General features: G+C 40.2%; 1 protein-coding gene across 5 annotated transcripts in view; it reads left to right on the top strand.

Annotated features, from left to right (window-relative positions):
- Positions 1-19,551, top strand: part of LIN54 (lin-54 DREAM MuvB core complex component) — a 38,085-nt gene that overhangs the window by 12,125 nt on the left and 6,409 nt on the right. For 3 of the 5 annotated variants that reach the window (XM_030271801.4, XM_012573341.5, XM_072928653.1), the window contains exons 2-10: positions 2,034-2,761; positions 8,237-8,357; positions 10,977-11,119; positions 12,571-12,726; positions 14,940-15,156; positions 15,851-15,924; positions 16,078-16,275; positions 18,020-18,111; positions 19,295-19,366. In XM_030271801.4, coding sequence (XP_030127661.4) covers positions 2,069-2,761; positions 8,237-8,357; positions 10,977-11,119; positions 12,571-12,726; positions 14,940-15,156; positions 15,851-15,924; positions 16,078-16,275; positions 18,020-18,111; positions 19,295-19,366 — 1,766 coding nt within the window. In that variant the 5' untranslated portion in view covers positions 2,034-2,068. The remainder of the gene's footprint in view (positions 1-2,033; positions 2,762-8,236; positions 8,358-10,976; positions 11,120-12,570; positions 12,727-14,939; positions 15,157-15,850; positions 15,925-16,077; positions 16,276-18,019; positions 18,112-19,294; positions 19,367-19,551) is intronic. The other 2 variants (XM_072928652.1, XM_072928654.1) reach the window with 2 other exon arrangements.

The raw sequence follows: 19,551 nt of genomic DNA, 5'->3' as shown, positions 1-19,551 counted from the left end.
TATGATCATACTGTTAAAAGATGCTAAGAATGGCCTTGCTTCTTGGGAAAAACATGTACAAATGGAAACCAAAGCAAGTTATTTAAAACTATCTATAATTACAGAGTGAGGTGGATTTCCCACTGTCTGATTTAGATTATTCTCTCCTTTTCAAACTTGGAGGCAATTATTACATGGATTGTGCTTGACACTAAGAGTCTAACTTCTGAATCCAAGCCCTATGGGCATATCAGTATAGAAGGAGATGATGCTTTGGTTTGAGGTTTATTTTTTTTGTGTCTGAAATAGTTTGAAGTTTTACTATCTGAGCCTCAAGCCTTTGCAAGTAGCTGAGGTGACAGTCAAGTGATACAGCTCAGAAGAAGGCCTAGTGACCTTAACATATGCTGTCTTCAAAAACAGTCTACTTTGGAGTAATCATCTATGCAGTTAACCTATTTGACTTTAAGGCAGCAATATGATACTATTACTAATGTGTCCCTTGGAGCTGGCTGTTTTGTCTAGGGCTGCTTACCAGGGCTGGCATCACTGTGCAGGCATTACTGGGGGAGAAATGCTTTCCATAGGAGGTATTTGTGGCAGTGACATCAGATAACTTTGTATCTTTAAATGCCTGCCAATAAGTGAGCTGGGAGTTTGACTGTCAGTGCAGTTCTTTTGGAGCTCAGGCTTCTTGAGTGTCAGGGCAGTTTGGTCTGGCTGGCACTCTGAGGTGAGTGGGGTCAGAGTGGCACCCTTGGCAATCTGGGAGGCCAGGACTGTTCCAGCATAGTCTCTGGAGCTCGGTGTGGAAACTGTGTAATTCTAGCAGGGCTTTTTTCCCCAATTCTTCCACCTTGTGGGTGAAATGCAGCTGTTCTGTAGTTAGCTGCTGTACAATACGGGCCCACAATGACTCCAGAGGAAATAATGTCACTTGGGCATTTGGTCAGTGTTTTCACTGGCACATGAATTAGTATTAAAACTCAGCTCTGCTTTTCCTAACAAGTAGGAAACAGAATTTGCAAGGGTTTTCACCCCTTGAGCTTATAATTAGTACTCAGGAGCATGTAGGCAGTCCCACGTGGTGTGCTCACCCATCCTGTGCCCGTATGCTCATGGGGTCAGCAAGTGCAGAAAATGCCTTATTAAGCTGTTTTCAGACTCTTGACACTGATACAGCTTTAGGGGAATGGTACAGTGTCACCATTTCCCACAATGTCTGTAAGTTTTCTCAAGTGGAAGTGACTCTGGCTTTGAATCTCGCTGCAGGTGTTTGTTTAATATATCATTTGGGTGCTCTTAAAAAAATCCCCTTTTTTTTCATTCAGTGTGTTATTTGTTTTGTGTTTAGAATACCTTTCAAATGAATAATGAATTTGTGTGTTATAAATTTTCTGGTGAGTATTGAAGTAAAAAAAATACTGAGTTCTTTTCATAGCCAGCATCAAGGGATTATCTCTTCATCTTGTGAGTGGCAGGGCTTTGGATTGATCCTGTGGTAGGTGGCTGTTGATTGAGCTTTTGGGGTTGTTCAAGTCCATCACTAAACAGTAATTTGTTTTTCTCAGAGATTTCCAAAATGAAAATTTGGTGATAATGCTACATCTGGTATGGATAATAAGTCTCTTGAGCAAGATAACCTGCTAATCAGAGTTGGCATGTATGAGAAGACATCATCATCTATTGATTTTTTTAAAAGCTGTTTAACTCTTGCTTTATACTTCAGTGGGTTTAAATGTCTGTGCCCATATTTTCAGGGGGGAAGCACTGCTTCTTGGTGTACTGTGGTGTGAAGAGTGGAGTGGTAATGCCTTTAATTTACTTCAGCAAATGATGTTGTAAAGGTTTGATATAAATTATTACTGAGACTCAATTCAGCTTAGTAGGTTATATTTTGTTAACAGGTTTTTTTTCCCATGATATCCCTCCTGTGCATGCACAATACTTTCAGTCTGAAAAAATTTGACTGTATTTTCTTCTTTGGTAATATTATTCATAAGCTTTGAAAATATGTGTTTTCTGGAAGCCAATAACTTTTTAAAATATTGCAGTACCTGCTCCGGCCATCACTGCCACAGCTGCTGAGATGGAGGTGGTTTCAGCAGAAGTGAACAGCTTGCTCCCTGAGGAAATCATGGACACTGGCATAACTCTGGTGGAAGATGACAGCATCGAGGCTGTTATTGTGTCTTCGCCAATGGGAGAGTCTATTCCCATGGAAACAGAACTGGAAGAAATAGTGAACATGAACTCCACCAGCGACTCCTCAGCCACGACTACAGCCACAGTCACCACGGAATCGGTCCCTGTGCCCAGCAGCTACTCAGGAGATACAGCACTGACCCCCACAGCCCCAAGCCCTGATGTGAATGCAGCTGTAAAGCCTGCCTTCCCAGGTGGCCTCCATAAACTTGGTGCTCAGACCCCTGTCACTATATCAGCTAATCAGATTATTCTGAACAAGGCCACTGATATTAAAATAGGCAGTCAGAGTATTAAACCAGATGGGCAAAAGCTGATTGTAACAACTTTGGGCAAGTCTGGCCAGCCCATTGTTTTAGCATTACCCCACAGCCAGCTCCCGCAGTCGCAGAAGGCTGTGTCCCAAGCCCAGGGTGGAGAGTCCAAGGTACAAGGCCAGCAGATCAAAGTTGTCATTGGAGGTCGGTCGGAAGTGAAACCTGTTGTAGGTGCCTCAGCTTTGACGCAGGGAAGTCAGCTGATAAACACTGCGGCCCAGCCCTCTGTCTTGCAGTCCCAGCAAGTAAAAACAGTACAGGTAAAATGAGTTATGCTGATGAAACTTCCTAAAACCAGTTCTGTTGCTGCAATTGTTGTCTGTTTCCTGCACTGATTGACACACTGTTGCTTTCAGCCTTTGCATTTGTTCTTTGTATTAAAAACCACAATGCTGCTCTTAGCCCATGCTTTCATCTGTTGATGTGTTTGCCATTTTATGCTGTTTGCCTCTAGCTACTGTCTAGAAACTTAGGGTTTGCCTAGAGAAAGTAAATTGAAGATAATTTTATCATTATTTTCATTTATAAAAATAAATTCTACATATTCTCAGGAAGACTGAATTCAACTTTATATGCCTGTTGTTGTTTACTCAAAGTATACCCTCCTTTATGGAAGAGTACCTTCTGGCCTATTATGTTCAGTTTGTTTAAATAAACTCTCTGAAAAAACTTCTAGCATCTGTAAAGGAACAGAAGGGTGTATCTGGTCTGCCTCAAATCTAGTTATCATAAGCTTGAACATTCAAGGTTTTGTTCCCAATCTCTGGCATGGATCTTGTGATATTTGAAACCACAGAGAATCTGCTTGGACCTGAAAATGTGTTGAAAAGACTTGGCTTATGACTAAAGGGTCTGATTCTCATCTGTTATGTGGCAGAACTAAATGTGAGTGACTTTGTTCTATTGGCAATGAGGCAGAAATGAGACTTCTTAAAGTGAAAGACAAGTAGAACTCAATGCAGATTATGATGGGAAAATATTTATATTACTGTCTAAATTAAATGTGAAATTAAACTCTTAAGTATGCTATTAAAAATAATCAGCTGTACATAAAAATGACAAAGTTTAAAGAATTTTATTAGCCAAATGTGCCTTGATTAGTATTTCATGGCAGGTGAATAAGATCAATATTTTCTCTAAAGTTGCAGATGATTTCTACTGCACTAATTTCTACTTTCTCCTTTTTTGTTGCTACATCATATCTGGAAACATATTTAATAATGGCCATTTGAAATGTAGATGATTGTCACTATAGTTTTCAAGAAAGTCTCTGCACTTTAGTCATCATAGGAACATTTAAGAATGGATCAGTTCCTGTTGCTTGGCTTCATTATTCACTGCCAAGTGACAGATACAGGAAACTGAGGGAACAACTTAGCTGTGATGTGGTTTTTCCTTGCATGAGACGATTTATGCTGTCAGTGACTGAAATCAGCGGCGATTTGCCATTGGGAATTCTACCTGTTCCTTAGCAGAAGCTCTTACTAATGAACTTTTATCCATTTTTTAAAAATTGCAAGTTGGGTAAATTGCAGTTTGGGTAAATTTGTTTTCTTGTGGTTTCTTTTTGTTAAGCCATTGGTTCCCTTTGCAAAACAGACTGAATTGTTAGCACTTGACATTGCTTTTTTTCCCAGGAGGAGGGAATAGAAATAAGAAAAGGTTAGCACCCAATATTGCAGGGGAAATGATTACATTAACGCTTCATAGACAGTGCTCTTCCCTGTAGAAAATTTCTGAAGTATCAGAGTGACATATGAGGCTGGGTGAGTGATTCTGGCTCTACTCTACTCTGAATGACAGAGGAGGTAACCCACACGTTGAGTCCCTGTCTTAGAAAATGAAGTGATTCATTTACCCCATCACCCTGAACAAGCCCCTTAAACTTTCTGTAAGTAGCAAAAGAGGCTGTGAATGCCTCCCTGATGCCCCGTGGGTCTTGTGTAATTTATCTCTTGTGAATCAGGTATTTCAGAAGGAGGGCAGCAGGAGACTTTGACTTGGTACTGAGAATGACCTGGTACAGATTAGATGTCAAAGAGCTCTTATCAGTTCTTGTGGTCACTCTCACAAAGGCTTTGTATATCAGAGAAACTCAATTGCCTTGACATCTAATCTAATTTTGTAATCTAATTGTGATAGTTGAAGTCTAAGCACCTGAGGCATAATTGGTAGAGTTCAGCAAAATATTTCTTGGAATTTGACTCCTTCTTTGCTTACATTTCTAGATATGTGAGACTCTGAGGTGCTAAGTGTGGCAGGGCCTTTGGCCTCATCTATATCCAGAGGTTAATTACTGTCCTTATAGCAGCTTGTCCTGATTTGAAACTAGTGCCATGGATGTGTGGGGGAAAAACAGCTGGGCAAGTACATCTGTTTTCAGCCTGTGCCTCTTGCCTGCCTACAGCCTTAAAAGCAGTGGTGTGCCTGCTGCTCTACTGCTTTAGTCCAAGTTTATTAAGCAGCAGTTTGGCCTTGCACATGACTCTGAGCCAGGTGTCCAGACACATCACCACGGCTGCTGTTAAGCCTGTCTTTTGCTTGTTTTGTGTGGTAACTGGCTCTGGTTTTAAGTGTCCATACCATTGTGGCTACCATGGCAAGGCAGCTTCTAAGCCATTGTTGTGGCTTTATTTCATCGTTGAAAAGGGACCTTGTGCACTCCCTAACCTCAGACTCCCATTCCTAGCTCAGTTTCTTCATCTCTGAAGTTAAGGTGTTCTTTTCTATTTCTAGAGTCCCTGATTTTTCATCCTAGGCCAAATATAAATGACACAGAGAGTGGGTACATGGACAGGCTCCCAACAGGTCATCTTGGGAGTGGATTTATGGTGTATTAGCTCATTTGCGGTAGCTGACTATGTGGATATCTGGCAGTAATGTGAGGTACAAGTGTGCCTATTTCTGTGTGAATAGAACAGTCTGAAAACAAAGTTCAGCTGTATGTACTTGCTAGTTCAACTTTAGTGGAGCGTGTTTAGGAAGACAGAACTTGACACTTGAAGTCAAGTTGCCTGCAGGTAAATCTCTTGACTTCTGCAGGGGAAAGAAGGTTGGTGTGTGCTCCTAAATATAATAACATTCCTACGGATGAGCTTGGTGCTCTGGGGAATATATTTGCAGTCCAACTCAAAGTAATTTGCATGGGGCATGCTTAGCTTGCATAGGCAGGGGGATAATGTTATGCGCTTTGTGATCAGTATGGGCAATGGCAAAGTGCTTCAGAGAACTTGCCTATTCTGAAGTATCAGAGTGACATCTTGATTATTTCCTCTGGCTTCTCCAGTCTTTACTGGGCAGTAAGTTTCCCAGTGGTGTGGAGAAGCTTCTCCCTGGTGGCTGGGGTTATCCAGTGCCATAAACCTCAGAAAGGCTTGCATGGCAGCAGGTAGGGGCAGAAGTGCTGTTCCTCATTTATAAACAACCACATTTGTCTTGCTGTTTCCTAAGCCCTGAGGGGAATCACTTGTTTATTAGACCTCCCTCTTTGTAGACAAACAGTTCACCTAAAAAGCAGGGGGAAATTTATTTGAGGAGAATACTGCAAATCGAGTATGAGGGAAGCAGGGCTACTTGTGTTGATCTGTTATTTTGGGATTTTAAAGTTTTTTTTCTGAAATACTTTGTGTTAATGGTTGGTAGTATTTTACACACATTTGTGTAAGTCTTTTAAGCACATTTATTGACTGTTACTGGGAAACAACTGCTGTTATCTAGAGCTGGCTGTTCTGCGGAATGCTCATCATGTTCTGAGCTAGACTTAGCTCTCACTTCAGAGAAAAAGCAATAGCAGTTGAGTTACAATAATACCTTATGGCAAGGTAAGATTAATTTAAGCAAAACAGAAATCTCAAATCAAGCAGATGAAATGTGTAGAATTAATCAGAAATTAAAGCGTGTCCAAGCTGAAAAAAAAGTTACAGATAAAATGCTTGCTTATCTCTCAGTTGTATCTGTGCTAAGATAATTGAATCATTGAAATTTAGAAACTTTGAGTTAAATTTGTGAACAGGGCTGTGAATGAAGCTTGCTTCTTCAAACAACTTATGTTTCAAAGTTTTATTTAATATATTTCCAAAAAAACAGGTTTCTTTCTCCTCTGTTTCATTTTAGCACCTTGACAATCGTGTATCACCCATAAAGCACCTACTGTGCGTGAGGAGCACTTGTAGTGTAACTGTGGAGCAGCATGTGGCTTCCTTTAAATGAGATCCATTCTCTGGGAGTGCCTGGTGTCAAGAGCTGCTCCTTGTTGGCTTCCCTGCCTGGGTGTAGCTCAGGCACACAGAGGTGCCCTTGGCTTTCCACACCAGCCTGCTGGGAGGGCTCCAGTGCCATAGCAGAGGGAGCTCCAGCTTCCCTTGCTGTGCCATGACTATGCTACTGGAAGCTGGGGCAGCCTCATGTGTGCTTTTTGTGGAGCAGCTGAGGAGTTTGTTATGAGCTGCTGAATACTTTGGTTTTGCCTTATGTGGTTGTAAAAAAAAGATGTTTTCAGGCAACAAATTCTATAGATAGGGTTTTGTGGAAGAAACGTAACTTCCAGCCTACTCAATTGCTTCATTTGAGCACTTGTAATTTTCTCAGGCTGTCGAAGGTAGCTGTCAGCTCTGTATCTTTGCATGTCAGGCAGATTTCTGATTTAGCTGCTTGAGTAAGAAAGGTGTCTCCGTGCCCTTGAGAGGTGGCTCCCCACGTGGATACTAATGTTGTGCCTCTCTGATATTGCTGGAGTTGATGGTTAGTGCCCATGGGATGTGGTGGAGGAGAGGCAGCATGTACCTCATCTGTGGGGTGGGCAGGTGTAAGGGCTTCAGTAGATGTGAGCAGTGTGCTCACATAGACTCAGGCCACATCCACAGGCAGCCTCTGCAGTCAGCGGGTTAAAAGTCTTTGGAAAAAGTCAGCCTCTCTCTAAATTGAACTATTTTCTAACTGAATGCCTATGTATAAAAACTGTTGGAATAAATGCATTTGGTAGTTAACTTCTCTCCGTGTGGAAAGGAAGAAAAATCTTCTTTAAAACTTTAAAGACTATATACTCCTGCTTACAAATATTAAGCTGAAATAATCTGTCATTTAATTGCTGTATGTGTTCTTGGTCCAGCTGTGTTTCAGGAGATTGGATTGCAATATGAAAACAGATCCCCTGGAGCTAGCCAGCTGATTTGTTCTTGGCTAGTGAGTACTCAAAACTTGCAGGCACTGATGATCCATGTGCTTTTGGGGAACTGTTGGAGAAAGCATTTTCCCCATTTGCAAAACAAGTGTGCTGCTATGTCAAAATGGTCAAGATATGTTTCAGAGCAGTAGTGGTCATATTTAAATCACTGGGGACAAGTTTTGTCCTGGTTGGCTGAAAAATAAGTGACTTCATTTAAAACTTCAAATACTGAGAGTTGTGTATTTAATTTTAACATATTTGTGTAGACCAACCACACATAAGAAATAATTTCAGTATCTTGAAAATGAGGTGTTTGTATAGAGAGCTATGTCCTGAAAAAGCTGAGAGGGATTTGGCTATCCTACTTTGGTAGCTGGCATTCTGAAGTGTGAAGGTTAATCTCCTAGTTCTTTCCATAAAGAGAAGTGGAGATGAAATGCAAGATACACAGTTATTCTTCTAATTATATGTGCAAGTATTGCCCTTTTTAATTTTTAATGTACTTAACAATATAATAATTTAGATCCAAAATGCTCAAGTTACTTTAGATCTTTTTTCCTCCATCTTTTAGATTGCGAAGAAGACTCGAACCCCAACTTCTGGCCCGGTGATCACCAAGCTGATATTTGCAAAACCAATCAATAGCAAAGCTGTTACAGGGCAGACCACTCAAGTGTCACCAGTCATTGCAGGTTGTACTACTTTGACTTGTTTTGCTTTGCCATTTTTTAAAGGCTTTTCAAAGAAATGGTAATTGTAGAAATTCTTCTGTCTCAACACTTTTACCTTTCTGTCAAAGTACCTCATGCAATTTAAAAAAAAATCAGAAAACATTTTCGGTAGAAGCATATAAAAGCAGTTGTCAGTACCTTTATACTTAGCTAATTTAGAATAATCTTGGTGATTGCAGAGTTGCTTTTACTGCAAGGTACTTTTAGTTCATGGATTTTGGGGAGGAGAAAAAAAGCCACAGCCACAGAAAAGATTGCTTGATTAACAGAAAATACTTATAGAAACATTTTATAAATACACAGGGGGAAAGGGAGACACATGCTTTTGATTATTTTAATCTGCTTATCATTGGACTTAAATGTAATACATGCAAGTAACAGAAAAAATGTTTGAATGGAGAAAGTGACTTAAACCTGTGTTGTTTTTGTTAAGTTGCTCACCTACTTCAAAAATAACAATTGCAGAAATATCTAGGAAAGTAATTAAGGCAAATAACAAATGATCTTTCTGTTTGGAAAACAACTCTATATATCCTTAAAAAAAATAAAAGCCCAACTGACCACAAAACAACAGCAAAACCACCAACAAAATTAAAGTGTAATGCCTTTTATATCATGGCAGTGTATCTAATGTTGCTAAACATCTTAGTCATCTAATTTTTCTGAAAAAGACAAATGTAGGAAGCTGGTGTCATCTTTAGAGCTTTGAAAGATGTCTAGCTGTTTACAGATTGATCAGCCTAAGTAGACCTAAAATATTTTTCAGGTATTTAAACAAATTTTTTAAGTCTTTACAGCACTGGGACTTGAGTTGGTTTTAAAAAGGATTCAAAACACTGATAGATGCCAGCGAATGGCACATAGCTGGAACATAATCTTTTTCTTGAGTTGTCAGGCTGCCTGCAGCCTGACATGTGTTTCAGGTGAAAGAGGAATTCCCCATCCCACTCCCCAGTTTGTCCTCTTTCTCAAATTCCCTACCAAATATATAGACCTATAAGAAGATTACTGTGCTTATAAATACTTGAATTAAGTTGTTGTGTGTTTAAAACTACAATCCAAACAAAAAACCCAACCCAAAAACATTAAAAATTACTTGCAGTTTTTCAATCAGTATTTTGAAAAATCACCTGTGCATGAGCCATCACTAAAACCATCACTGGGAGGTAAAGTTGCTTCATTAATTGAGAGGGAAATCTGTAAATACTGGTTTTCCCTCACCCTTCCAAACAGCCAGCACAGCTTGCCAGCTTTCAGAGGCTGGCATCACTTTAGAGAAGGTGTAGCATTTCTGGTTTGTGTTTTGATTTTTTTATGCATGTTTTCCTGAATCTGATGAATGTCTTTAATTGCCTGGAAATACCTTCAAGCTCAGGTGGAAGTTGTAAACTTGAAAGACTTGTCAACATAAGCAACCAGATTCTCTTTAGGAAGCTGATGGGAGGAGGAGATGTAGTGAGAAGGGGAAAGCTGTCACCAAGAAAATAACTCAAAGGATTGAAACCTCTAGATGGTGAATTTCCCCACAGACTGACATTCTTCAGGTTGCATATGGCTTTAGCAGCTGCTGGCAACTATCTATGCTGTTAGACTGCACAAAAGTGGTTATTTTAGAGCACACACACTTCAGAAGAAATCAACTTGCCATGAGGATAGTGCTTTTTCTTATTAGTTCCAGTTGACTTTAATTGTTATGCCACTAGTTGATTTTGGATGGAAAAGTTATCCTGGTATTTGTTTGTTTGTTTCTTATTTTTATAAATGTAGTACAAGAGAATGGGGGACAGGAGCTATGACAGAAATGAGTCTGAGCCAAAGTGGAGCAGAGGAAAGCTCAATGGTCAAGCATTCTTTGGAAAGAAACTTAGAAAGTATGGAAAAAAAAATCTGTTTTCCATTCTGGGACTTTGCAATATTCCTGAAACTGATGTCATGATTTGGAGCTGCCATTTTTGATGTTTACTCTTCTTTGGCACTGTAAAAAGTGAGAGAATATATGACATGAAAACATGGGTGGTAGTGTGACTAAAAACTGTTAGGCAGTGAAAGAGGCAACCATCAACAGAGAAAAGAAAAAACTCAGAGCTGATTGTAGACAGACGAAACATCTTTTCATCTTTTTCTTGGTCACTGTAAAAGAGCTCGTGTTTGATGGCTGAGGTTTCAAAGGAAGTAGTCCCCCACAGATGCTCAGTTTCTCTGTGCATTGGCAGCAGCCCAGGGCTTTCCCAGGAAACTGCCAGCTGGCTGGGTGTTTGTGTGTGGTGCAGATGTACTGGAGGGCTCTGCTCCTCAGGATGCTCTTCTGGCTGTCAAGAATGATCAGCTGAATGGCACAGAAAGCTCAATGTGCATTTGGGCTCTTTTTTTAAGCCCGAGCAAACTGTCTTTTTGTTTGTAATAACAGCAATTGTTTTCTTCTTTTTGGCTAAATCTAATTTAAAGAACGCCAGTGTCCTTCCTGTCAGGTCGTACACTCTCGGAAGTAGGGATAAATTGCACAAAGGCAGGGAAAACTTTGCTTTAAAGGTTACTGTGACCAGGGATAACTGGAGCTGATGGTATCTTCATTGTTTATAGGTAGGGTTTTTTCACAGTCTGCTCCAGGGACACCACCAAAGACAATAACCATCTCTGAGAGTGGAGTCATTGGATCATCTTTGAGCACAACACAACAGACACCGAATAAAATAGCTATCTCACCACTCAAATCCCCCAATAAGGTAAGGACTGTTCTGGCTGTAGCCTTCTATCCTTCCTGCAGAGTGGTTTGAATGGATATTATCTCTCCAGAGATAATAAACATGTCTCTAGAGTCCATAAAAATATCTCCAGAGTCTCCATTTTGCATCACAACGCTCTGTGGTAATGCCCTAAATTAGATTTTTTCAACTGGCTCCCTTACTGTGGTTTTAAGTAGACATGCATTACTGCATAGTTTCCCATTCCTGCCATTTCCTGCCATTCCCTAAGCATCGATTCTAAAAGCAGCTGTTCACTCTTAGCCAAGCACTCAAACTATTTTTAATGCCTTCATAAAACATCAACAGGCTGTTTAAGAGGAGACCTCAATAATATTAATAGGTCAGCACTTATTAACCATTGCCTGCTACTGCACAGGCAATTTAGTCTTCCCTGATCACTTCGGAAGTGAATGAGATTTACAATGGTTCTTGCACAGAGCTGGGGATTGGCACAGGTCAAGGTGGCTCTTGTATTTTAGATTTGATAATTATCTTGAGAAGAGGAATATTGCTGGAGAAGGGGAGGTGGGGGGACAAGATGCACAGTGCAGGCAAACTAAAATAACATGTATAAAACAAAGTAAGAATAAAGAATTATTTTAGTTTGGCTATGCTTTAGTGATGCAATGTTATACAGATGGAGTAAAAGACTTGTGTTTCACAGTTATTAGTAAGAGAAGCAACGTAAAGAAGAAGTTATTTTTTATTCTAAAGTTACTTTTTTTAACTAGAATTGAGTGTGAAAAAACTGTTTAGGGTTACCTCTTGAATTTACTGTTGATAAGCAATTCTAAGTATTTGATTTTTCTTAAAACATAAGGAAGTTTAGAACAGAACGTAGAAAACTAGCCTTTGAAGGGGTGTGGTTATATAGAGTGTTTAAACACTTCACTCTGAAGAAATGTAGTGAGAAGATTGGATCTCTGTGGGAAACTGCAGTGTAGATTTGAAAGTACTGATGTTCTTATACTTTGCTGAATCTGTAGTGTGAGGTGAAAATTTTCTTTTCTTTTGAACAGCTTTTCTTTAAAATTCTTCCTTATGATGAAATAGTCATTGTACCAATTATAATGCCTTTATTTAGAACATCCCTCTTGAAAATGCTCAGGCTTTAATGGGACAATTTCCTTAAAAAAAAAAATCGATAAAACAAATGGAAAGACAATCCCTTACTCCCACTGAGATGCTGTGCTAGATTTCTGCAGGAGCATTTTGGTGCTGGAAACCAGTGATGCCTTCAAGTTCCTAAGGGCTCTATTAGCTGTTGTCACAGCTGGACCTGTGTGAGTTGTGGTTAAGTGCGGCATCCTTGTTCACAGAAAGAGCTCTGTTCTGGTGGAGAGCTGTGCTGTCCTGAGGAGGGGAATGTATATGTACAGGGTCCTGTATCCTGCACAGAGGTTTAAACTGCTTTTTGTTTTGCCAAGCAGCTAACTGTGGTGTCAGTGGCCTCCCAGCCTCCCAACTCCCCCCAGAAGACGGTGGGCGTCCCACTGAATGTAGCGTTAGGACAGCAGATCCTCACAGTGCAGCAGTCAGCACCCTCCTCCCCTGGGAAGGCCATAGTCAACCACACAACCACCCAGGTACAGACTGACTTTCCTTTGTCTTCTGCTGTGTCTGTGTCATTGCTTGCTGGAAACTGGTGTGTTGGACCACGGCTTGGCAGCGGTCTGTCTGCCGGTGTTCTTGGAATGGTGTTTGCTTAGGAATTGGCAAAAGTAATGCCCCAAGGAGTGTATACTTCTTCAGTTGAGGGGTGCAAACCATTGCAAGCCCATACAAGGGCATGCTGTTAGAAAGTAACTTTCCAACCTGGAAAGCCCCACTTGGTGCAAATTCTTGTTTCTGTGTACTGAATCTCCCAAGTCACATGAAGAACTCTGTGTCACGAGGAGGAGTTCTTTGGTTGGTTCTCTTTCTTCTGCCAATGTTTCTATGCCACTACCTAGGTATTTCTGAGGTTTGCAGCGCTGGAGTTCATATTCCTGCTGTAGAGGTCTGGGCTGAAACCTACAGAACCAGAAATTATTTATTATGTGTCTCATTTCTAGAAAAACGGGATTTTCCATAATAGTTTTTATAAACATTTTTGCATGAATTAATCACAAGACAAAACTGACCTTTCTTACAAATGACAGTTTTTGCTGTTTTCCTCTTTTGTGATCTTAGGTAAGTCTTTTTTTATCACAATATCTGTTCTCTAGTTCTGGTAAACATGAAGGGATATGTAGGGATATAAATATATCCAGAGCATGGATATAGCTGGGAGTGGGTACACATGTACAGCATGAGACCAGAGATTCAGATCGATTTTCTCAGTCTTATCTTACTGATATAGGAGTATGGACACCATAGAAATTTGAACTGTTTTTTTTCCCAGGGAAAACTGTGTTCTGAAATAGTTGTTTAAAGGTTTAGTCTCTCTAATGCAAGCACTCTAAGTGAGGGAATGGAGATGTCCGTGGGAGTTCCTGTTGCAAAGCTCTCTGACACAACACAAGGGCTTCACCTGTCTTCACTGGGCTCAAGAACATGCCTTTGGAAGAACTGTCCCTTGAATTTTACAATTTTCCCAGTTGTCCTCGGATAGCAGCTGCTCATTTGTGTGCTAGAGAGAACTGGTCTTCCTTTGATAATGTCTGTGACTATGCTTGCACATAGTGCTTATTTTGGTGCTCTGGCTTGTTAAGGTACAAAATGTCCTAAGAAAAATAAAAAATCCCAAGAAAATACCTTTTAGAAGAGCAGGTTGTTTTTCTAGTAAAATGCATGCAAATTAAGATTTCATTTGTGTAATTGCTGAATGCTGGACAGCTGGGAAAATGTTCTCATAGGAATTCACATCATCCTGTCAACCAAATGTAATACTTAAACTTGATGTCAAGGACAATATGCTTTATACCAGTAGTAAAAGGTACTGAGGCTAAAAAGCTGATCTCTAAAAAAAATTAAATGGAGAGAGAAAAAGGAAGAAATCAAGGTTTGAGGTTGAGCAAGTCTGGGAAAAGAGGCTGTTACCAAACCAGTAGACTTATGAATGTGTATAAATGAAATAAAACTTTCTTGCTATTAGTTTGTAGTTTGAGAAAAGTTGGAAGGATGAACTTTTGCTATATTCCAGGTATACTGATACTCCAGCTTAAGGTAGCACAGGTCTGCTGAGCTCCCTTTCTTTTAGCATTTTGCCTTTTTTCTTAATGAATTTGTTTTGCTACTCCTCATTGTTCTTGCTTCTTTAATTTCTCAGCTTTTACTCTTTCTGATGTCCATCAGTTATGGATTCTGTTTCCTTTTCCTCTCAAGGGTTGCACAGTAATTTCTGTTGATTAATTACAAACTATCTTAACAGGACATATCTGTACACATGCAGATAAATTATGATGCAGTCCAGAGAAACTGTTTTGCAGGTTCTTACCATGTGCTTTTAATAGTAGGAATATTTATGTGTTTGGTTGTCTGATTGTGGAAGACAAACTGAGCCATGTTCTCTCTAGTCACTTGAAATAGTTTTGGCAGATGTATCTTGTGAAATGGACTGAGTCACCCTACTCATGTTTACTCTGGTGTTTGGTGTAGAGCATTGAAAATGGAACTGAGTTTACTCTGCGCTATTGAGAGGCATTTAATCCCTTTGCATCTGTTCTACTTTTGAAAGCAAAAAGAGGGTAACTGTCTTCCCTCTCAAGGGTACGAATGCTGTGCTAGAATTGCTCACTAACAAATTGAGAAATAAACATGTTGATGTTCTTTCTGCCTTTGTACAAGTAATTTTGTGCTGTCTGTGTTGGCTTAACAGGCTGTGAAATCAGCAGTGCAGACCATTACTGTAGGAGGAGTGGGTACATCTCAATTTAAGACAATTATTCCCTTGGCAACTGCACCCAATGTTCAGCAGATTCAGGTACCTGGAAGCAAGTTCCATTATGTCAGACTCGTTACTGCCACAACAGCCAGTAGTTCAACCCAATCTGCCAGCCAAAATCCCAGTACGAATACTCAGCCTCTGCAACAGGGTAAGTGCTGGTGGTAACATTGTCTGAAGCCTCTATTGGGTTTTTCTTTCATGTTTGTTCTTTAAGGATTAAAATGAATAAATAACAGAGATCCATGAAGACTGCCAGATGTACTTGGTTTTGTGGTAAGACCTCCATAAATTCCATATTCTGCTGCTACCTCTGGTATGTGAAAATGCTCCTTTGTATCAAATTGCTCTGTAGCTGGGCTTGAGTCCTGGGAGTATTTTAGGTTGCTTTTCCCTAGCTGACCGGATTTGTGAGTGGTTCATGGCCTCTTCCATCTCCTCTATATGACAGCGTGAAGGCAGGACAGCCCACAAGCATATTGCCAAAACTCCTGTAACATGAAGATCTTCCATATAAATTGCTTTAGAAGTGTCAGGTGTTTTTGCTGGTTTCTGTCCATGCTTTCCAGAGGGGTGATGGAATAAAAGATTTCAAAGGGAAAAGGGATGTAAGGGAGATCCAGTGTCCAGAGGAGGTCTGCACTCTGGCTGGATTTTTTTAATCCATTGCTGTAAAATGTGTGCCAAAGACCTGTTTACAGAGATCTTGTCTAGACCCAAGTGTTGCATGCCATGAGTTACAGTGTTAAGTACCTTGTGTTATGCACATGTGAAAGTCTGAAGGGCTGAACTGTGGACTTGGAGTGACTAACACGTGTTCATATGATGTTGTTTCTTGACACCAGCGAAGCCCGTGGTGGTGAACGCGACCCCTGTGCGTATGTCAGTTCCCATAGTACCAGCACAGACTGTGAAACAGGTGAGTTGAGTTTAAGTTATGTAATAGTCCTGACCTGTCTTGGCTGGACAGAAAAAAAGTCTGCTTTCAGCTCTGTAAAGAACTGTTCTACTAATCAAAGTGTGTTCTGAATGACTGAAACACTGATTTCATAAAGAGCTCTTTTCTCTCCAGGTGGTGCCCAAACCAATCAACTCAACTTCTCAAATAGTCACTACTAGTCAGCCTCAACAAAGACTTATCATGCCAGCCACTCCACTGCCACAGATCCAGCCCAACCTCACCAACCTCCCTCCAGGCACTGTGCTGGCACCAGCCCCTGGCACAGGAAATGTTGGTTATGCAGTCCTTCCAGCTCAGTATGTCACACAGGTATGGCCTTTCCCAGAGATGGTTAAGCAAATGCTGCTCTTGTGGAATATTCTGCCTTTCTCTTAAAGGTTTCTGCTCTGTGACTGCCACCTGATACTGAGGCAACAGTTTCTTTTAGGCACTCTTGTCAGAATGATGACAGCACTTTAATTTCAATCATAGTTGCAATTAAAACTTTTTAAAAACTGTTAAAGTTTTTTTAAAACTCCTTTTCTCAAAGGAGTTTTTATTAGCATAATAGCACAGCATTTCTGTAAGCAGAATCGGTGTAGTGCAATTTTGAGTAGTGTAGTACAGAATTTATAATGCCTTACTCAGATCACATAGATCTCAACTTCGAATTTCTAATCACCTAGACCCTGCATATTGGGTCAGATCTTGATACACAGTTTGCTTCATCACTTTAGCATTCATAACCTAGATTTGAAAATCATATGAAAGAGTACAAGTCACTTGGTCCTCAGAGGAAGTGGAGGTGACCCTGGTCACTGGTGGTCACAGGGCACAGTGTACAGCAACAGTTCCAGTCCAGGTTCATCACTTAGGACTTGATTTTATAACTGCTCTGTGTGCTGTTACACTTCCCTGTTTCCTAACAGTCACCACCACCACCTTGTTCTCTGGGTGTCTGAGACCTCTATGGCCAGTAAGGAACAGAGTAATTGGCCTGGTGCCCAGAAATAGTGAGGGGATGAAGAAATCCTATTGGTTTGTCTGCTTGGTTCACAGGATCTTCAGGGTCTGATGATGAGAAAGGGAGCATATATGTGACCTGCTTGATCACAGAATGGCTGTGGTGTTAGTTAATGCTGAGCACATTTCCAGGGGTCAGAAGCAGCTGGTACCAGTCACCCACCTGAGACCTAAGGGTTCATTTTTTGCTCTTTGCCAGGATCTGACCAACATTCAGGATGAAAAGGAGAAAAATTATATGTTCTGCTGAAGGCTTAAATTTATAGAATCAGACTCTGATAGCTCCTGGCATTACTGGTACCAGACTGGTTTCTGCTTGCCTTTTGGTTTTGTCACAGTTGTAGTTTGACCCTGAAGATTGGTACTGCGTCCTTCCAATCTAGTTCTGCAAATTTTACTTAAAACTAGCCTCTGTTGGACCTCTCCTCTGAGGTTTGTGTCCAGTCACAACCTGTCCCCTTTTACCTGGCCCCCAGTAGGTCTTTATCTTGCTATGTGCCAATATGTCCCTAGAACCTGTCCCAGCAGCAGCAAAGAGCTGCTTCTAGGTAATGCTAAAGAAGGTAACCCAGAGCAATGTTGTTTGGTAAGTTCTTATGAGATTTTGTTTTTTTAATGTGAAAAATAAATGGTGAATTCAGGTATGCAGAGGGGTTGGAATGCAAACCATTTTGTTCACTTACATAGTAAGTGGTTTGTATATAAAGGAAGCTACTAATTTGTGCAGGAAGTGATTCCGCTCTATTAGGGGGAAAATTAGCATGTTTTTAGGTGCTGTTTGTGGTCTGAATATTTCTGTGTGTTATCCCTGTCATCTGTATGGATCTAGACACTGTAATAGACAACAAAAATACAATCTAAAATAGTATTTTTATGCTAAGTATGGAGGCAGGAAGTTGCCAGCTGGTCCAAGTTCTGTAAGTGTCTAAAAGTGTTCTTAGAAGCAAGATATTTTTGTAGCAATATCTGAAAAGCTAATTTGAAGACTAGCAACACATTCTCTTCTTTATAATTTCTTTCATGTCAGGCATTAACCTTTTTGTTTTGTTAGCTACAACAGTCATCCTATGTATCCATAGCAAGCAACACTGGCTTCACAGGGACATCCAGTGTCCAGTCCCAGGCACGCCTGCCATTTAATGGGTAAGAGTTCTAAAAAAAAAAAAAAATCCCAAAATCTGTAGAATAGGCTGCTTGAATAAGCATGAGGTCTTGGAGTTTGGTTTGGGGAATTCTCAAGTCTGCTGTGGTGTGATTATTACCTCTGACTGAAGGGTGTGAATCTCTCTGACATTTGAGCCAGTCTCTTGATCAAAGCTGTGTTTTCCTTTCTGTTTTTTGAACTCATATAGCAGGAAGTTGACCTGAAAGCTCCCTGTTGCTTGTTTCTTATTTGCAACAGCACCTGTGAGCTACAGGCCTCAACTATTTCTCAACATTGCTGCAAAGAGGTTCTGGACAGCATATAAGCTAGATGCTTAACACATACAGAAATTCAGCCCAACAGCAAAATGGATCCTGATAGGAGGCTTTGGGTTTTTTCAGTCTTGCATTTTTCCTTTAAGGATGAAAATAACAGCTAATGTATATTATTTTCCCTTTGCCAATCCAGCAGACTTAGCTGTTCTGCACAGTCCTTTTGTGTTACGGTTTGCTGGAAATTGTGAACATGAAGTTGCTTTTTTGTTGCTGCAACCTCAACTGATGCAAACTAACCCCAAATCCAGATGCAGCTATTCAGATGAACGGGTTTGATTTAATCTCCCTGGTATTACGTGCAGAAATTGCTGGATAGGGGTGGAACAAATCTCATCAGATGTGACTAGTGTCACAAAATCCAAGTCTTAGGAGTAGTTAAAGACTGTGTCTACCATAAAATTTATCTGAAAACTGAATACTGTGGTTTCGCTTGCTTTCCCATTATTCTGGGGGGTATTTTTTTGTTTTCTTGGATTTTTTTAATTCCAAGTAGAACAAAAGAAAAGGCACAATCATGTTGTGTGAATTTTGGTTGGATCTGGTCCCACTGCACTTGAAGGGAATCTGGGGAGGGTTTCCCTGACTCCAGTTTTTTAGTTATGCTTCCTCTAGCTTTAAAGCCTAATTTCTACTTCAGGCATGCATCCAAATTTACAGCAAATAATCCATCTCTTTCTGGGTTATAAAGGCACTACTTATGATAGTTACTTAAACACAGTCACCCAAAAGCCTAATGCGAGGGGAATATAAAGAATTTTTCGAAGTTTTTATTATGAGCTGATTAAAATTTAAAATAGGCAGAAACTGATAAAACTGTGTGTATATAAATGCCCTTTTCTCCCCCCAGAATAATTTCTTCTGAGTCTGCAAACCGCCCCAGGAAGCCATGCAATTGTACTAAGTCTCTGTGTTTGAAGTTGTAAGTACAACTTGGTACAGTTTTTGTCTTTTAAGCCTTATTTTTAACATCACAAATGTGCACCAAGTATCAGAATATAATGGTTTTAAGTATGCCTGAAATTTTATGTCTAGATGGTGACTTAAGGTGGATATTTGTGGAGATGTTGCAGACCCTGTGTAATTTTGCAGCTCCTGTGAGCTATA

The sequence above is a fragment of the Taeniopygia guttata genome, chromosome 4 (genome assembly GCF_048771995.1).
Source record: "Taeniopygia guttata chromosome 4, bTaeGut7.mat, whole genome shotgun sequence".
Classification (NCBI taxonomy): Eukaryota; Metazoa; Chordata; class Aves; order Passeriformes; family Estrildidae; genus Taeniopygia; species Taeniopygia guttata.
Note: the sequence above shows the minus strand (reverse complement) of the source record. Positions and strands in the feature narration are given on the sequence as shown.